The following is an 18,668-nucleotide window of genomic DNA, read 5'->3' as shown; positions in this document are numbered from 1 at the left end:
ATGCTGTATTCTTTTTTGCACTTATTGCATTTTTTTATTGCATTTATTTGAGTGCAAGGCACAGAAACAACATTTTGAACAATATTGTGAACAACAATATTCCTTTCCCGGCAAACAGTAGTGGGGAGATGGGGAACAATGTTTTGTGTCTCCAACCGAGCCTTTTTTGGAGCAGACCCGGAGGGAACCGCTGGCTCTGCTTTCCGCTTCAAAGGGTTGTGCCCCTCAGGAGCGTTTTGCTGCACGTGCTGATACGCAGGTGCCGGTAAGGCAGCAGGTATGGGGCATTTAGTTGGGAGCTGGCTCGAAATAGAGCAAGGGCAAACCGGCTGTGATGTACTCCATTTGGGCTGGAGCATTCAACAGAGTGGCTTTTTCCTTATCACCATGGATGCCCATGGACTTGCCGATGGACTGCGCAGTGAATTTCGTGGTATGCAGCGCTAAGTCTGTAGTGATGTGGAGCTCTATGAATGTCTCTGGATCGAAGCTGTACTCGTCCATTTGCCTGAGGAGCTTGGCTTGAAATACCTGGAGCACCGCCATTGCGTGGAGTGCTGATCCAGCTTGTTCTGCCACTGAGTAAGCTTTTCCCACCAGTGCAGACTTTTGTCGACACGGTTTGGAAGGATGTATAGGGTGTGATTTCCACGGCCTGTTACTCACTGGGCAGAGGTGTGCCGCTACCACCTCTTCCACAGGGGGTAATTGGGCATAACTGTTTTCTTCCCCATGATTCACATTAAAGAGGATGCGTCCCTGCGTGAGCGTGTCGAGAAGGGCGCCTGCCAGGACTAAGATAGTTCGTTATGAACTTCGGGGGAAAATGGGGCAGATTTACGGGACGCTGCCATTTGACGGCGTCCGGACAGCAGGAACCATTCATCAAGGCGAGACTGTTCAGGTTCCTCTGGGGGAGACCATTCAAGGTTAAGCTCTTCAACCGCCCTTGTAAGGATGCGGAGCATCTCCCTGTCAGTGGCGTGTGCATGTACTGAGTCGGAAGGGAACGCGTGAAGTGACCAAGTGTAAATACCCACATAGAATGAGAGTTTTGAGCTGAAAAGAATGGCATTGAGTTCATTTAAATACTCATGCTGAAGGACTTTTTTAAACTGGATTGCAGGTGCTAGGAATAAAATGCAGGTTTTTGCACTGAAATGCTGCAGGCAAAAGTGGCCAAGTTTAATGAATTCGCATTAGACAACAGATCTCGGTACAGACTAAACGAGCCTGTTTTTATGTGTGTGTGTGTGTGTGTGTGTGTATGTGTTTTCATTATTTTTTTTATTTTTATTTTTTATTAATATCTGAATTTGTTCAGTTTGGATAGCGTTTGTGTGACAACATGCCTGTAGAGGTTTTCGCGTCTTTTTTTGTCTCAGTTTCTAATATTCCTCATGCACATTCAAGGGGGTTTAGCCAAAATCCCTCGGAAAACTCAGCAAATAGCATAGTGATCAGATATGGATATGTCAACACAGAGATATACTGTGCAATGATGAATTAGTTCCATTGTACTGAATGGTAAAAGACTTAAGTGAATTAAAAGAGAGAAATAAATAGAAAAGATTGAAAGAAAGCAAAAAGTTAAGCAGTTCTCAGCTGAAGAGAGCCTAGGGCTGGGAAAACCTCCAGCAGTGCCTACATCCTAGATGCATATCAGTACTACAGTTCCTATGAGACAATTCCAGCAAGTTAATTGAAACTGGATGCATCTGAGTGAATGGTAGAGATGTTCTGATAACGAATGTAATTGCTCTATTATGATGCTGTGAAATCTATTAAAAATCTATTAATAATCAGTTTTTGTTCTTTTTTGTGTGTTGGTGATTTGTCTTCTGAAACCTGATGTGTGTTATTTTTTAAAGAAATACTTTTAAGTTTCACGTGCAGAGAAAACTACTGTATAAGTAAGTGATTCATTGGTTGATTTCCCTGAAAACTGTAAAACTGAGGCTCTGCTGCACTTTCAAAACATTGCTTTGAGAGCTCCAACATTTCAACTTCTGGATCATCCAAAGGGTGTTTGAGCTTCGGCCAGGACTACCTATATGCCTGACCAATGGCAGACAGGGGGCAGGGCAGTAGAGCAGTAGGATTGTATACTGGAAACCACCTTGGCTTCATTAGTGGTGCAAAAATTACACACAGCTTCAAAACAGGTTTTGTAAAAAAAAAAACAAAAAAAAAAAAAAACTTGTTTTTGTAACGTTCCCCAGAAGTAGGGCTGGGCAGTTTGTCTTAAAAATTATATCTCGATATTTTTCAGCAAATTGATGATATTCGATATACAGTATATCATGATAATTATGTATTTGTTCTAAAATGGCTTGTGTTTTTTTTTTTTTTCTGAGAGTAACCATCATTTCATCCAAACAGCCATTGCAACCAAGTAGATTCAATATTTTAAAGACATTAAATTAAAACATAATAATTCGTTTTTCATTAAATAAACACAAGGGAGAATGAAATTCAATCATTTTCTTGATATGCACTTTATGTTTATATTGCCATATACAATGATACATAGTAGCTTAATAAAAAGCATTATTTACCTTCAAATGTTTTTACTAATACATTTTTGTGAATGAACAAGGTGTGCAAAGCTACTTCACTGACTTATTTTTGAAACCCCAGTTGAACATTGCATAATACTAAATTATTACTGTGGGACACATCAGGTTTATTATTATAATATAATGCTGAATTATCATTATTATTCTGATTATTAGCATTAATAATATGCATTATACAAAAGTTTCTGTCCTGTTTACTTCACCTCCACCTGAGGCTTTTATTTTGACACTGAAAGTGCTGTCGTATTTACTTCAACTTCACAAGGACCTTTTATTTGGACACAGAAAAGGCAATGGTATTTGACAGTTTACAATATCCCGCACTTCCTGAAATGCTGTAATCTCCTCCTTTTCTGTTATGCATTATATATATATATATATATATTTGTATAATATATTGTAGCGGTTACTAATGTTTGGAATTGTGCGAATGCTTGAACCTGCATTACTTTGATTTCACAATCACAGCTTTTTGTGGATTAATAATCACATTTGACCAGCTCACCATGCTGATGTTATTTTGATTAATTGTGCAGCCCTGAAGGATTGTGAAATTAGTCTACTGATGCGCTCTTTATTAAACTTAATGGCCAAATGAAAGCACATTAAAATCATTGAGATATTCACGATATTGGTCAATTTTAAATCATCAGTAAAATTCTCTCGATTATATTGTTAATATTCGATATATCACCCAGACCTACCCAGAAGCCTCACCATTTACTTAAGAGCAACAATACACTATACAAATCAAGTAAATAAAGAGATCCATTACAATTTAGTTGACACACTTCTATATTTCCACAGCATGTCCTACTGTATTCTCACAATAGAGATGTGTGTGGAGGGAGGGTCACTGAAAGCTCAACTGCTATTATGAAATCTGATCATCCAAGAAGTCACAGGAGGTTATTCAGAGCTGAATGTTTCACTCTGGCTGAGATTTCCTTACATGCTCTACCCTAAATGGAATTTTTTATGAGCGTGTTATAAATTATGGTTTGAAAGTTTGGTCAGAATGTCAATGTCAGTTTATTTATTTTAAAGACAGAAACTTCTTACTTAAAAGAATCAGGGGATGTAGTCAGCAATGTTGAACATGACTTTGCCAATTAGAACATGTTCCTGGATTGCCAGCCTTGGATGGTCCAGGAACAACATCCTGTTAACCTCTCAGATTTGAGGAAAAGGGAAAAGGGTGGGGTTAGAGTTTGCCATAGGGCTAGGGTTAGGGGCCTGTACACCATACTTATCAAGCGATAATTTCCTTCTGATTTAAATGTAGTTCAGGTTTAGGGTTAGGACTTTGTTTCTTTGACAGAAATGTTGTTCCAGGGCCAAAAAATAATGCAACATGATCACACGGGAAATTGATTTGTTGATTCCGAAAGTTCATTTACCCTGAAATCAACCCCATTCAGCCAAATTAGTGACAAGCACCATACCCATCAGACATTTTTGCATCAGTTCAAGCATGAACACATTTTCCTCTAGTGCTACTAATAGTGTGTTGCACACCCAAACTCTTAGACACAGGTTTTGTTCCCGTGGAAACCAAGAAGTAATCGCGTTCACGTAAAAAATGGTGAGCGAGATTCGGAGGTTGCATTTTTGCTTTAAAATAAACATTTTACTTCACTGATATTTACGTTTAGGGTTGGGATTTGGATTAGGGGATACAGTTAATAAAATATACATTGCTGTTGACTGTATTACATAATTTACAACTAAAATAGGCTACAACTTGCTTATGGCACCTCTCTGTGGACATTGCACCTGAAAACTGGAGCTCACACGTTCAACAACACTTCCAGCTTCAGTCTCTGGGGATAGTGATTAGATTTTTTTGTCAGCATGAGCTCTGAGCGGGATTCGAACCAGCGTCTTTAGCATGGGAGGCGGGCATGCTAACAAAGAAGCTAAAGGCTACAGCCCCTAGTGTAAGTCGCTAGTGTGCCTCTTGAGGCCAGAGGAGTGAGGATTACAGATACCACACAGCTATCACGTACCAGCTGGCTCCAGTTACACACATACCAGTTTTCAATTGGATACATTTCAAAAATACCATCACAGTATACTAGAACAAAAGAGTAATGTTTCGGACTTTTAAAAAAAATAGTGCACTGTCAAGCATGAATGTGTTACAGGCTCAATAAACACTATTTTGTTTGTTTGTGTGTGTGTGTGTGTGTTTGCACATCTGTGTTTGTGAGCGTCAGAGGATGCTGACCAAAAATCATCTTTACACATATATGAGTTACTAGACACCAGATACGAGAGGGTCTGTCCTAGGGCAACTTTATAATGCAATAGACAACTGGCCTTGTTTGCACAATTACTAAAATCAAATATTTGAATAAAAGTATGATGCTACACAGGAGACACAGTTTGCTGTGTTTTTGCATCTGTCTGTATTTTTTCAAATTATTTTTCTTTTCTTTACTTTTTCTGCTTGTAAAAATATTGCTGTTTTTCAGTAAATATTAAACCTCAGTGTTAATTCCAAAAATGAATTTCAATCTTACCAGTAATGAATGGAAATATCACTGCCAAAGAGCATGTTAGTGTAATTGGACATGAAGAATCATATTACAAGTGAAAAGGCAATATGTGCCAGGCTTTTTTCTATAGGCTATTAAACGTGAAGAGAAATTCTGTGGGATCTGCAGAAACCGCAACTTCTCACGTGAAGCCACATTATAATGAGATGTGAAGAAAGAAAAGGGTTTTTTTTTCTTTCCCCCAGCCTGCATTTCAAGGCCTCTTTCCACCAGAGAGGCTTGCTTGATAAAGGAAATGCTATAAACTCCATGACGTCCATGCACCGTTTCAGAGGACATTCATGAGTTTCCAAACACAGTCTTCCCATAGACGTCACACAACCTGAGAATTAGCATGTGTAGTAACATGGAAACAAACAGTGGCCCCAATTATGTATTTGGACAATATATGATGCTAAGATTCTCTTAATTTAGGAATTTCAGTGCATACAAAATATCAAACCAAGGTGCTCATGCAAACAAATAATGCTCAACCTTTTCTCAGAACTAACATGAATTTATTTTATTTTAATTTTTTTAATTTTTTTTATTTAACCAGCTGGTCTCGAGGCAGTTTTAGTGGATGTATCAAAACAAACTTCCTCAAGTATATACAGGTGTCCTAGCAGAGTAACTACAGGTGTAGTTCTTCACATTAACTAAGCACATGTTACACTAATGTTTGACAACCAGAAAGTGCCCAAATATTTTTGTTGTATTTAGGGTAAGCACCGATGTATCAGCCAATCATCAGTATTGAACAATAAAACAATTGTCTGCACTATCAAATATCGGCTGATTGTTTTAAATCAGCCAATGATTATGTCTGATTATTTCCTGTCCATCAAAAGGGGGTGGGAAAAAACATGACAATTAGCATTATGACAATTAGCCTACAACTTTTGTTTTGTTTTGTGTGGATTTTTCAGTTGGGTAATAATGACCACAGAGCCTCAATTTTTAAGCTTTGCTTTTCAGAATTCGGTTAATGTGAGATAATAATGTGTTTTTTGTTTTAAGTCTCAGTTACACTGAAACACGAAAAACACATAGAGATAAAAAGTTATGTTGAAATTCAGTGATTTAAAACATAAAAAATCAGAATTACCAAACTATCAGTATCAGCAGATGTGGCTCTAAATAATCAGATAGCGTTATTCCCTAATATCTATTGTTTTATTATTTAAAACTTCTTTTTAAAAAGTTTTACTTGAGTGTGCTTCATGTGATGTATTTCGTAACAAATGCCACTTGATGTAATGCAATAACATTCATACATTTTTAAGTGTGACTTTAGTGTCAAATACATGTGGAGCAACTGTATATACTGTATTATGATTAAAAGATGTAGTTCACAAAACATCACTATCCAACTTTTTCCTGAACGTGGAAGTGTTCCACAATTGGAAACGGAAGGCAGTGTTTCCACACACATCTGTTTAAGTTTCTAGCAGATAATGTGATGTTAAGCGTGTTAAATTAAATAAAATAAAAATAAATAAATAAATAAATAAATAAAAAAAATAAGTCATAGTCCCGATGCTTTACAGAGTCATGATGACCATCTTTTGAAAGTGCCTCACGGGTGTATATGAGATGAAGCGATTGCCCAAGGTTAGCTACATTGAAACACGGAAACGCATTGCACCAGCAGCGGCTTCAGATCCCTCATTTAAACAAGGAAGTAATTGCATTTGCATAATCAGTGATGAGCATGGTATGGGGCAGTGGTGGCTCAGTGGCTAAGGCTCTGGGTTACTGACCAGAAGGTCAGGGGTTCAAGCCCCAGCACCACCAAGATGCCACTGTTGGGCCCTTGAGCAAGGCCCTTGACCCTATCTGCTCCAGGGATGCTGAATCATGGCTGACCCTGTGCTCTGACCCCAGCTTAGCTGGGATATGTGAAAAAAAGAAGCGAATTTCACTGTGTATATGCAAATGTGTGACAAAATAAAGGCTTCTTCTTATATGGAGGTTGCATTTTTTCCCCCCTTAAAATTACACTTTTACTCCACTGATTTTTAAGTTTAGGCTTGGGGTTTGGGTTGGGGGCAGTGTATGGAATTTCTGTAAGCACAGACCAATTTTAGCTAAAGACAAGTCAGCCTACCTGAACTCTTTCCGAATTCATGAGATCAGTCTGGTAAGACTAGTCTTTATTGGAAAAGAAAAGAACTGCTGGGCAGCCTGTCATAGATAATCACATTGTTTAGTTTTGAATACACTCTGGCCATTTTGAGCCCAATCACTGTCATTGCAATCAGCATACAATCAAACTGTCAGGGCCGCCACGTGACAATGAAATCAGAGAACATGACACTTCTGTCACACAGCTTTTTTCTTTATAGCAATCATATGCTGAAACATTCAAAACTCAGAGCCTTCTGCAAAAACTGCAGATGTGCTTGAAGAAATGCCTCATTGTTCTACAACATAGAGAGAATCACTCCACCAATTGAGGCACTGATTTTTTGCCAGCTTTAGGTAACTGCTGAACAGTTTATCAAAGCAGGAGGTCCTTCTTTTTGCCGGAAAACTCATTTGACTTCTCCACAACTCTCAAAACTCCAGCCGCTTCAGCAGATGTGATTCTGGGAAAGCCAATCACCAGGGAGAGTCATCAAGACTTAGAAACAACCAGCCTTCACATTCTGAAGCTCCCTTAGTGACGGACGATTTTTAACAATCGCCCTCCCGGGACCTCTCTATGTAGCCAGGAGTGGGCTCTGGTAAACTGTCTTAAAAAGAACGTTCAGGACAAATTATGAAAACTTAGCAGAGGTGGAGAAGGAAGTATCCAAGTATTAAAGGCAGGAAATTGGCACAGGGCATTACGCTTTGCTGAGAGAAATCAGAGCAGGGCGCCTGGAAAACCAATCACTGGGCCATGCAAAGCGTGTGCAAACAGTGTGGGAGCTCGATGACAGAAGAGGAGAGTGAGACAGCAAATCAGGGTGGTGATGAAATGACGATGCTTTAAGGTGCTTTGCATATCACGATCTCGCTTTATCACGTAAACAATCATGCTGTGATCGAAGTAATGTAAACAACATTGAGATATTGGCAAAAGTTCATGGTGCTGGACACGTGGTGTTTGTGACCTGAGTTTATTCAGTGGGAAAGAACTTGTGTTCATGTAATTTGCAAAAATAAGCATTTGTAGGCAGCAAGTAAAGTTCTTGCAAATGAACCTCATATGCTTGTCACCCAGAGGCCTATTCTTGACACTAAGCTGCCCCTCATTTCCATTTGAGGCACTGTCAATAATTATCTCTGCATTCATTCAAAGTTAAAGTTGTACTCTTAGAGCTAGCAGACTTGGGACTTGTTTTGTGGGATCAAATGCAATCAAGCAACATGATCACATGGAAAATCGTCATGCAGCATCCAAAATTTCATGTTCCCTGATTTCAACCCCATTCAGTAGAATTATTGACAAGCAACTTCCATCAGACATTCTTTCATCAGTGTGAAAGATTAATCCAGGTTCAATACAAGTTAAGCTGAATTGACAGCATTTGTGGCATAATGCTGATTAGCACAAAAAAATAATTTCAACTTGTCGCACTTTCTCTTTCAAAAAAATGCAAAAATCGCGGTTTCAGTGAGGCACTAACAATGGAAGTGGAGGGTTTAAAGGCAGAAATGTGAAGCTTATAATTTTATAAAAGCTCTTAAATTAATTAATCTGTTAAAACTTGTGTATTATTGCATGAGCAACCTCGAAGACATGGGTTCTGGTCCCGAGGGAACCAGGAAGTAATGCAGTGGAGTACAGTCAGTCAGTGGAGTAAAAACGTAATTTTAGAGTGAAAACGCAACTTCTGAATCCCACTCACCATTTTTTTTTTACGTGAACATGATTCAGAAATTGCGTTTTCACTCTAAAATGACGTTTTTACTCCACTGACGGTTAGGTTTAGGGTTGGGGTTAGGGTTACAGTGCATGGATAGTAAAAATATGCATTCCTCTTGACTGTATTACATAATGTACAACTAAAAATACAACTCACTTTTGGCACCACTCTGTGGACATTTCACCCAGAAACTGGAGCTCACACGTGCCCATCTGTTCAACCTCCCATCCAGCTTCGGCCACTGTGGGACAGTGATTTGAATTTTGGCAAGCACAAACTGATCTTACCAACATAACTTTCCACCTACTGTTGCCAAATTCACAGGAAGGATATAGCTGCAGGCAATCCTCCAATAAGAGACGGAAGCTCCAAACCGGCCCTTACCTAACCCTTTACCTAACCTTAACTGTGAGTGGAAGTGATATCCACTTTTGGAATAACCACACCCCCTTCTGGAGTAACCCTGCCCTACTTTGGAGATTCCACTCCCATTTGAAGGTCTCTGGCCTGCAGCTATACCTACTTGAAATTCACAGTGCATTCAGTCTGGATCAAAATAATTCCTTGCAATGATATTTACTGGGTGAAAAGTTACTATTTAGCCCCTAGAGAGTCTTCAAGCTTAAAACTGTCCTCACTGCTAAAGCTTCATGACACTAGCAAACCAATGCCAAAGACAGTTCCCAAGTCAACTGACTGACTCAAAAGATGACCAAGATGTTTCAGTGACTCAAACTGCATACAACTGTTTTTTACATAAATTTTTTTCTGGCAGAAGACTCTGAAAATGATTCCTGACAGTTTAGCACAACGGTCCTCCATTTTGGAACATCTTGATTCAGTTTCCTGTCACGGGGGAGGAAGGTAATGGAAGAAAAGCACATCATCAAATCTCAAATTCAACTGACAGCTATACAGGGTTGATGTATTTCCCAAGATCCCTGGCTAAACTAATTATAATCCCAATGGGGAACAATGATGTTCTCCAGTCATTACTGTAGGAATTGACAATGATAGCTTTTCAAAGGAGGATATGTGACTGCACAAGAGGAAATGTTATTATTGTGCACTTTTTATCTGCTTAGTGACCAATCAGTGAGATTATTTATCAGAAATGAAGGTTGAATTGGCAGGCCCGAGGAACATGAAGTGATATGCAATTTTTCCAAACATCACATCTATCTTCTGCAAATCTGTGATGACATGTCAGGCTATAATTTTGAAAATGTGCTCTCTTTGTTAATTAAGGTTTCATCGTTGGCAAGAATACAGGGTACTTTTCTGTTATGATATGATGCCTGGGACAGGGGGCAAAGACTCACAAGAGCACAAAACAAACCTATCTGTGGCGTACATATCCTTAAAGGAATAGTTCACCCAAAAATGAAAATTCCAACCCATGTGACTTTCTTCAATGAAACCCAAAAGGTGATGTTAGGCAGTATCAGTCCTATTCACTTTCATTGCATCTTTTTTCCATTCTATGATGTGAATGATGACAAAGTCTGTTATTCTCCCTAACGTCTAGTGGTGGTGCCAGCTAATTTTAATTGCTGGTGCTGAAGAGGTGCTAAATCATTGACAGAGGGAGCTGAGCTTTGATCACTAAATATGTGCAAAACCCGGCATGGGCAAGCAATTTAAATTAATATCAGTTTGCATGTGGTGACAACAGAAGTGAAATCTCTGCACTGCAGCCTCAATAAAACAGGCAACAAGCTTTCAGGTGTATTTTCAGCTTTTTACAGTACTGTCTACAGCACAGGTCCATCAAAACAGTGTACCCTTATTGGGGGTATGGGGACATGCTCCCCCAGGAGAAACTTTTTACTAAAACAGCACTAAAGCATTTAATTCTGGTGACTTTAGGAGCAGCATTTTTACCTTTTCACAAGTATATATATTGGGCTACAAAGCATTGAAAAAAGACTTATTCACACAGCACATCCAGCACTAGTTAAAGTTTCACAAAATCAGCTATCTTTAAAAAAATAAAAATAGTCTGCTGTGGCAGGACCATGGTATTATTATGATGGTAATACTGCGGTGCATTGATGTACACCATGGTATTTACATAGTACACCAATGTACATGTAAAAAAAACATGCAATGATACATTTTGATACCTGTTTGGTTGGAAAAATGGCTTTATCTTGAGTTGTTCTGTTGAGCTGCACATGCAGGCATTGAACTTGATAAATACATTATTCATCGCTGTCAAACGAAGGATGCACTTGCAGGTTTTGATTCAAAATATCACTGTCACCGTATGAACGGAGAGAGCCGTAAACTGACACCTACATGTCACAAAATATTCTGTGACTTCTCTTAAAAAACAGCCATTTTTATTGTTGTAAACTCCACACATTGTTCACTCCAATAGGATTGATGAGTGCAAAACATGTTGAAGATTAGTGGACAGGCGGACAATTTATTAAGTTATTCCTCTCAAAAGCAGTTTATTATTCTTGTCTCTTGTCGCCTCGCCAGTGAACCACCATAAGAATGTCTATGGGACCGCTGCATAATGCTTTTTTAGCTAACTTTGCAGGCTCACCTTGGTAATAGGCCTCTGGTTGTTACAAAGCAGGCTCAGGGGTTGCTAGGTTATGGGGGCTTCTCCACCATTACTGAGAGAGACTTGTAGTGAGACATGCAGTCGGAGTGCGCTTAATAAGTTTCAACAGTTAAGCGTACCTCCTCATCTGCTCCGTGTATCATGACAGTAAATATTCCACTTCATTGTTTTCTGTTCTATTTATTTCATTTCCGTTTTTAAGGAGTGAGAGACGCTCCGAACGATACAGTGCGTGAGCTGTCTGAACGATTCTGACCATTTTGCTAACCTGTCTGACTTATTCTTTGAAGGAATTGACTCAAATGAGTCATTCATTTGTAAATCGGGCATCACTAGTTCTGATGCTTAACAGGTGACAGAAATACAGGACACACCACAGGATTGCTAAAATTTTGTCAGGGAAAATGTTGCTTCATACAATCTTCATATAGAGGATAATCTGCTAGCTGTTACAAACATTTGCTGGGGATGCTACCGGAATGCTATGGACTTTCTTGGGGAGGCTGAAGCACACACTAGCCCCTCCCTAGTGCTGCCTCTGCTAACGACTCCTTTCGTGTTCCACATTCAGGTTTTAAACAACATGAGGGTGAATAAATCACAGACATCCCTTTAAGAAGAGCTTGAGCATATCAGAATTGTCAGTGTTTTCAATTAAAATGAGACAGACTGGAACTGGAATCCCAATGGATGAGTTTCATATGAAAAAGTGAAAACCAAGAAAAACTTAAAAGAATGTTTTAGAAAACTGTTGAAGGTTATGCTCATACTCACTGTTACTCTAAAGTTCCTATACATGCCTTACAGGGCATGCCAGTGACTCGATAAGCAATGGTTCAGCATGGGATAACTGTTTTGTTTAGCTGTTTTGAAATATTTGTGAGAACTGTCATTTGGCTCACAAACACTCACGACTTGTTATGATTAGATGAGCTCTGGCTCAACAAGCAGACTCTTCGATAGAAATACACTTGCATAAGTCTTAAAAAAAAAAAAAAAAAAGCTGCCACCCTATGGTGTAGGGCTGGGTAAAAAACTGATTTTCAGATGGATCGCAATCTTCATTTGAATAATCTCAATATCAGTTCATAAAAACCCATTGATCTTTTACTCTATGCAACAACCCTCTGCAATATGAGTAAATCACTCGCATATGCGACCAAATTTCGTGTCTTGCATCTAAAAATGTCTGCGATTATGCACTGGCTGGTACATTTCCAGATTTCACTCACCAGTGATTCAGTACTATAGTGGTGAAGAAGGTAAGCAGTGAGATCCTTTCACTGCATGTTGAGGGTAACAGTTTGGTTTCGTTCTGTGTAATGTGTCTAAAGACGCGATCCATCCACTGAATAATGTCTCTTTAAATATCTTTTCTGTTCTTTACAGTCTTGTTAATCAAAAACAAAAATAAACATTTTACTGAAATTACGCAAAGCACAAATGTGTTAAAGAAGCAGTGCAACTCCACTCTTGTTATTGTGCGCTGAACCAAAACACTATGAGACGCCCGCTGAACCACCACTATTCTTAAAGAGACAGTACCGGTTTGGCACATGTTCTACAGAGCAATGCAAATACTTGTAAATAGTACAAATGAAACACGCAAACAATAAACATGTAACTCTATACTGTATATGAAATATTTTACATTTCAAGACATATTTATTGATGAATATTTGGATTTGTAGATTATTAAAAAGCTAAAATGCGACCAAAATTATGAAAAACTAATGACAAATTATAATTTGTACATTTAATATTTTCGTAATGTACCTACTTAGAAGGTCCCCTGTATAATTAACAGCATCAGCTGAGAGAGGATTTATTCAGTATGTAAGCAATATGGACATAATAACTGAAATATACCCATTTTCATCTGAATCTATTCAAATCGACATCTAATCGAATCGAGAGCTTGTGAATCAGAATCAGAATTCAATCGAAACCTGAGTCAATACCTAGCTCTACTAAGGTGTCCCAGAATTTCCAAGATGACTCAAAAGATATATTATGTTTTTTTTTTTTTTTTTTTTTTTTTTAACCAACTGATCACTGCATTAAAAACCTTCACTCAGAGTCACTCAGTGACAACGTGCTTTTAAACCCTGGACAACTTCTGAAAGTTTCTGTGGGGAACTTCAACATTAATGTCTTTCTGCAGTCATTCTGCTGAAATTTTAGAATTTCAGATTAAAATCATTTGGCTGCAATAAGAAACTAATCGTAGGGTGCAAAGAATGATTATGCATAAGAAAACAATTCTGCAACATGTACCTCTGGACTATAAAAAGTTTGAATCAACTCTAAAGGGCATTTAAACTCTAAAAAAGCATCATGAGAATAAAACTTTGGCAGAAACACACAATCATGCTGACAAACCCCATTCCAACAACTTTAATTCAACCAGCCAAAGCCCCAGACCCAGCTACAACACCTAAACCTCATCTCACACACATTAGTATGCTTTCACTCTGAGTCACCTCTGAGCTATCGAAATGGAAGTTGTCTGTACAGTGTCTGTAAAAAACTTGCAAATAAATCTCTCACAGACTAGATTAAATCTCACTGCCTAAAGACAAAACTAAGTTAGAAATACAATAACAGCACTTTATTAGGGACATTTTCCTCATTTTTTGAATAAATAAATGAAGGATCCAACAAAATGGAACTAAAGCACAAAGAACTTTGTGTTTAAAGAATGTGATCTTATCAGATTTGATAGGAGAAGCTTTGATTTCCTTTATAGGAAGAAAGAGGGAATTTCATGTTTGTTTCAGTCTGGTGAACTACGCAGTTGAGCTGCTTTTATTTAGGCTGCCAAGTAAAATATAGCTATACCAAATGAGTGTTTAACACTTTAATTTCCAGTATCCATGTACCCTCTCACTGTACTTCAGTGGTGATTTAGGTGACTGCCTGAGAGACATTGTTCTAGGTCACAATGAGACTGGATGCTATCCAGAGGTCAAAATGAAACTAATGAAGGGGAAGAGACTCTTCAAATACGATGTGATGTGTTTGAGGCTAGAATTTCCTCATGTTGTTAATAGTTGGACAAATAGCCAAGATGACCAAAAGTGGGCCATTTTTGACCGAACATACAAATATAGCTCAACAGTGCCCCTTGGAATCTGGGCCAGCACATGCATTTATCTATTCAACAACATGAAGACTAAACAGCTGCTTTGGGCTTAAATATAACAGATAGCTGCACTATTATTCTGACCTTCAGCAAGGCACAACAGGGAGGCTGAAGGCATTATGGGACGTCAGGACTGTCTTCACAGATACTGTAATACCTGTCATTTAAAACACTGTGGGGGCTGCAAAACCAGCAATCTCTGCAATTCACAGTGACAGTGAGTTACCAAAACACTACATTTAAATAATAAAATGTTCTTAATGTTCTTCATCCTTCATGACCCGATCATAACCCAATTTCCTCGATTATAGTCATATGTAATAGAAAGAATAATAGTGCAATCAAACATTGGTCATATACACTATGTTTGATCATATTGAAAAACCTGTACCTAATGTTATTGATGGCTGTAAAAAGAGATAGAGGAAGGTGATTCCTCTCTTGGCCCTGGAACTGTAAACCTGAATGAGTCCAAATGAGGAAGCAGACTGTAATAAATTGATTTGTGCCCCATCTGTCAGTATTGGCACAGTCATCTGTTTACACACAGGACACCCCTGAGATGATCTAAATAATATGCAGAGTGGAATTTAAACACACTCTTACCAATCTCATAAATGTCAATTAAATAAAAGGCTTTTAATTAATTATCTGATATCATATCAAGGCACATTTTCATTAGAACAAGCTATGGAACCAGTCTGATTTTACACAAATTAAGCTTAAGTAGGCTCAAATTGTGTATAGAATTACATTTTGCATAATGATAATAAATAGAATATGATTTAAAACAGTGCGATTTATACCGTATAAACAAATACTTTGCAGTTGTTACCTAGAAAAGCTATTTCAACCTGATCTGATCTTTAAAATTATTTTGTGTAATCTAATAGGTCGATTCAGTCATATTAAATAATTGTATTGAATTGAATAAAAACCAGTTAATTTAGAAGTTACCACTTGAAGCACATTTTCAGGTTACCTGATAAAAAAAATAAATAAAAAAAACAGTGCAGGAACATGTCCTGCAAATATATATATTTTTTTCTTGTCTACACTGGAGAAAAACATGATGTGTTGGATTTACTTAAAAGACATATGTAGAATTTTTGCATTACACCTTTTAACTAAATTCAACTTATGGTCATTTTATGTAATCATAACTACAGTAGAAAACCTTTGTAAGATATACACAAATGTATCAGTTAATTCAGCTTCATTTACTTAAAAAGGTATGTCACACCAAAAAGATTTAACGACTAATAGCACATTGTTTCAAATTAACATTTATTGTTAAGTTAATTGGCTCTAAAACAAAAACTATGACTGATGTCAAACATTAAGCTTGATTCCAATTCAGCTACGCACATTCACACTAGTGATGAGTCGTTCATGAACGATTCGTTCATTTTGTGACTCAGAAGAACAAGTAGTCTCAGAGAGTGATTTGTTCATTTTATGTTGGCCGCACATGCACATTGCGCAACCTCCGTTCATTTGCTATGTGAAAACCTGCATAGGCGCTGTACAGGAAACAGAAATTATTAGTTCACCTTTCAACTCTGTTGGTCCAAGTCGTTCATTCTTTTGTAACGTGACAACCATATATGTGTCACATGACAGACGCTATGTGTATAGCTTATACGGTTGTCACGTGACAAATGAACAAACGATTCGGACAAGAAGATTCCAGAGGAGAACTAATCATTTCTGTTTCTCATAATCTGTCCTTGGCTGCATTATCAATTTTTCCTTATTGGGACTATAATCAAAGTTTGCGTAAGTAGACGTGTTGGGGGGATTTGGCTATTGAAAATGTAACATTTTAATTTAATTCTGCTTAAATGAAGGAAATAACTTGAAAAAAGATTTGTTCATTTTGCTGAACGAGACTCAAAGATCCAAGTCAGTAAAATGATCCGATCTTCCCATAACTAATTAACACATGCAAGGAAAATTAATACAGATTGAAAACAAGATCCAACCGTACAGGATCCACCAAAGGAACGTTAATCACCCAAATGGTGACTTTACGCAAAAACAACTAATTACAGTAAAACAACATCAATAATACTAAAAAGAGCAAAAATCTCTATGAATTCTTAATAACAACTGATTAAATGCCCCAGTAAGTTCCTTTTGGCCAAACAAATATGATTAAATTATTAAAGCGCAAGGGATTATGGGTATTTCCCACAACCTTATTTCTGTATTTGATCATTTGAGTTAGTGGTAGCCATGGACGGACTGGGAAGAGAAATCGGTCCAAAAGTTGTTGAGGGGGGATGTCGCTGTCCATTTCTCCACCGTTTGCCCCCGTTTCGCGGCCGGCCCACTGGCTCTCCCTGTGGCCAGTCCGCCCCTGGTGGTATAGCCTACTTAAAATCTTAATTTTATGGATTTTTATGGCAAAGAAGTTCAAGGAACTCACAATTATTCTTTTATTCTATTTATCACTTTAACTTCATCTTAGAATTCATATCTGTTTTGCTGTAGATTCATGCAAATTAAGTAAAGGTAAAGAAAATGTTATATAAATGTTTCTTTTCTGAATAAAAGCTATTTATTTTCATGCGTTATGGTTGTTAAGCAAATTAATAATTTGTTTCTTTCTTTCTTTCTTTGTTTTCCGGTGTAATTTGCAAAGCAGAGGACGTCAGTGCAACACACAAGCAATAATGAAAACACAGATTTCACAACATTAATTCAAGTCTGAAAGGGGGTGCTGTAAGCTGGTGGTTAAAGATCTGGGTTCATAACTGAAAGGTTGAAGGTTCAAACCCCAGAAGGGGTAGTAAGCCATAAACTATCACCATTGGATCCTTGAGGAAGACACCAGAAGGGGTACCTTAAATAGACTTTAGATTAAAGCGTCAACTAAAAGACTAATTAGTATTACTAGTCAAAGTTCTCTATGGGACTGAGCGCAGAAACTTCCGCTGTGTTCCCACGCTGAGTGAGTGAGAGAGTGAGTGAGTGAGTAGTGAGGTCCATCTAAAGCGCACATCATTCATCACGATGATCATTCTGCAATGGACAGTTTCAAAGCTGATGTTTTAACATACACAACATGCCGTTTCACAATACCTTTCTTTTCCGGCGTTGCACACAAACTCATTGAAAGCAGTAAGGTAACAACGAATCCAATCTCAGTTAATTCTGCCATTTCTTCTGTTTGAAACCTTTCGATCTTCACTCCATAGTATAAGGGCTCTCCTTTAAGGGCTTTTAAAATGCTCAAGGATTGCTCGACTTGGGTAAAAACTTTGACAGCTCCTCCCCCGCGCTCGCAAATCTCAGCAGTGTGAACGGTGTGGCGTTCATTGCTGGATAGTGCGCTGCGCTGCTGACGTCAACAGCAGGGAGGATCATGTGCAGTGTGCTGTTCAGAAAGGTGGGGCTGGGGCAGTGTATTACAGGTAATCAACAACCGAAGGTGCTTTCCTCGATGACCTGAGAATTTGTGACATTTATTATTATTCAGATGTCAAATGAAATCCTTAACCTGCTCTCGAGCACTCAGGAGTACCAGTTAGAATGAGAAATGTCAAAAAAAACCTCTTAAATGTCTCATTTCTTCTAGAGGGCAGTGAGATTTGTGAATTTCTGAAATTGTGCTTCCTCGTTTCCTTTCTTGCTTCCTTTCCTCGTTTCCTAAAGGGTGGAGCAAGGAATCGAGGAAAGGACGCATGGAAAGGAAACAAGGTGTAGGCTGTTTGTAAAATGAAATGTCCTGCTCGCCCGAGCATCACTTCAGAGAGCAGTAGGCCTACCTTGGCGCACTTGCCATTATTTAAACTTTATTTATTAATATATTCATAATAAATCCAAACAATTCAAGATTCACTGTTGAAGTATGTGACAATTATGGTTTATTTAAACTGCAAAGGTGAAACATGAACTCAAACGGTTGTGTCAGAGAGGGGCCTCTTGCACCTTTTTTTAGGGGGCACCAAGCTCAGCTGGATT

General features: G+C 38.2%; 1 protein-coding gene across 1 annotated transcript in view; it reads right to left on the bottom strand.

The window, feature by feature from the left end:
- Nucleotides 1-18,003, bottom strand: part of LOC127441072 (epidermal growth factor receptor-like) — a 77,120-nt gene extending 59,117 nt beyond the window's left edge. The window contains exon 1 of the mRNA XM_051698239.1: nucleotides 17,787-18,003. Within this exon, the coding sequence (XP_051554199.1) occupies nucleotides 17,787-17,865 (79 nt within the window). The 5' untranslated portion in view covers nucleotides 17,866-18,003. The remainder of the gene's footprint in view (nucleotides 1-17,786) is intronic.
- Nucleotides 18,004-18,668: the final 665 nt, after the last annotated feature.

This window comes from Myxocyprinus asiaticus, chromosome 5 (genome assembly GCF_019703515.2).
Source record: "Myxocyprinus asiaticus isolate MX2 ecotype Aquarium Trade chromosome 5, UBuf_Myxa_2, whole genome shotgun sequence".
NCBI classification, from domain to species: domain Eukaryota; kingdom Metazoa; phylum Chordata; class Actinopteri; order Cypriniformes; family Catostomidae; genus Myxocyprinus; species Myxocyprinus asiaticus.
This window is presented reverse-complemented; position numbering and strand designations above follow the sequence as displayed.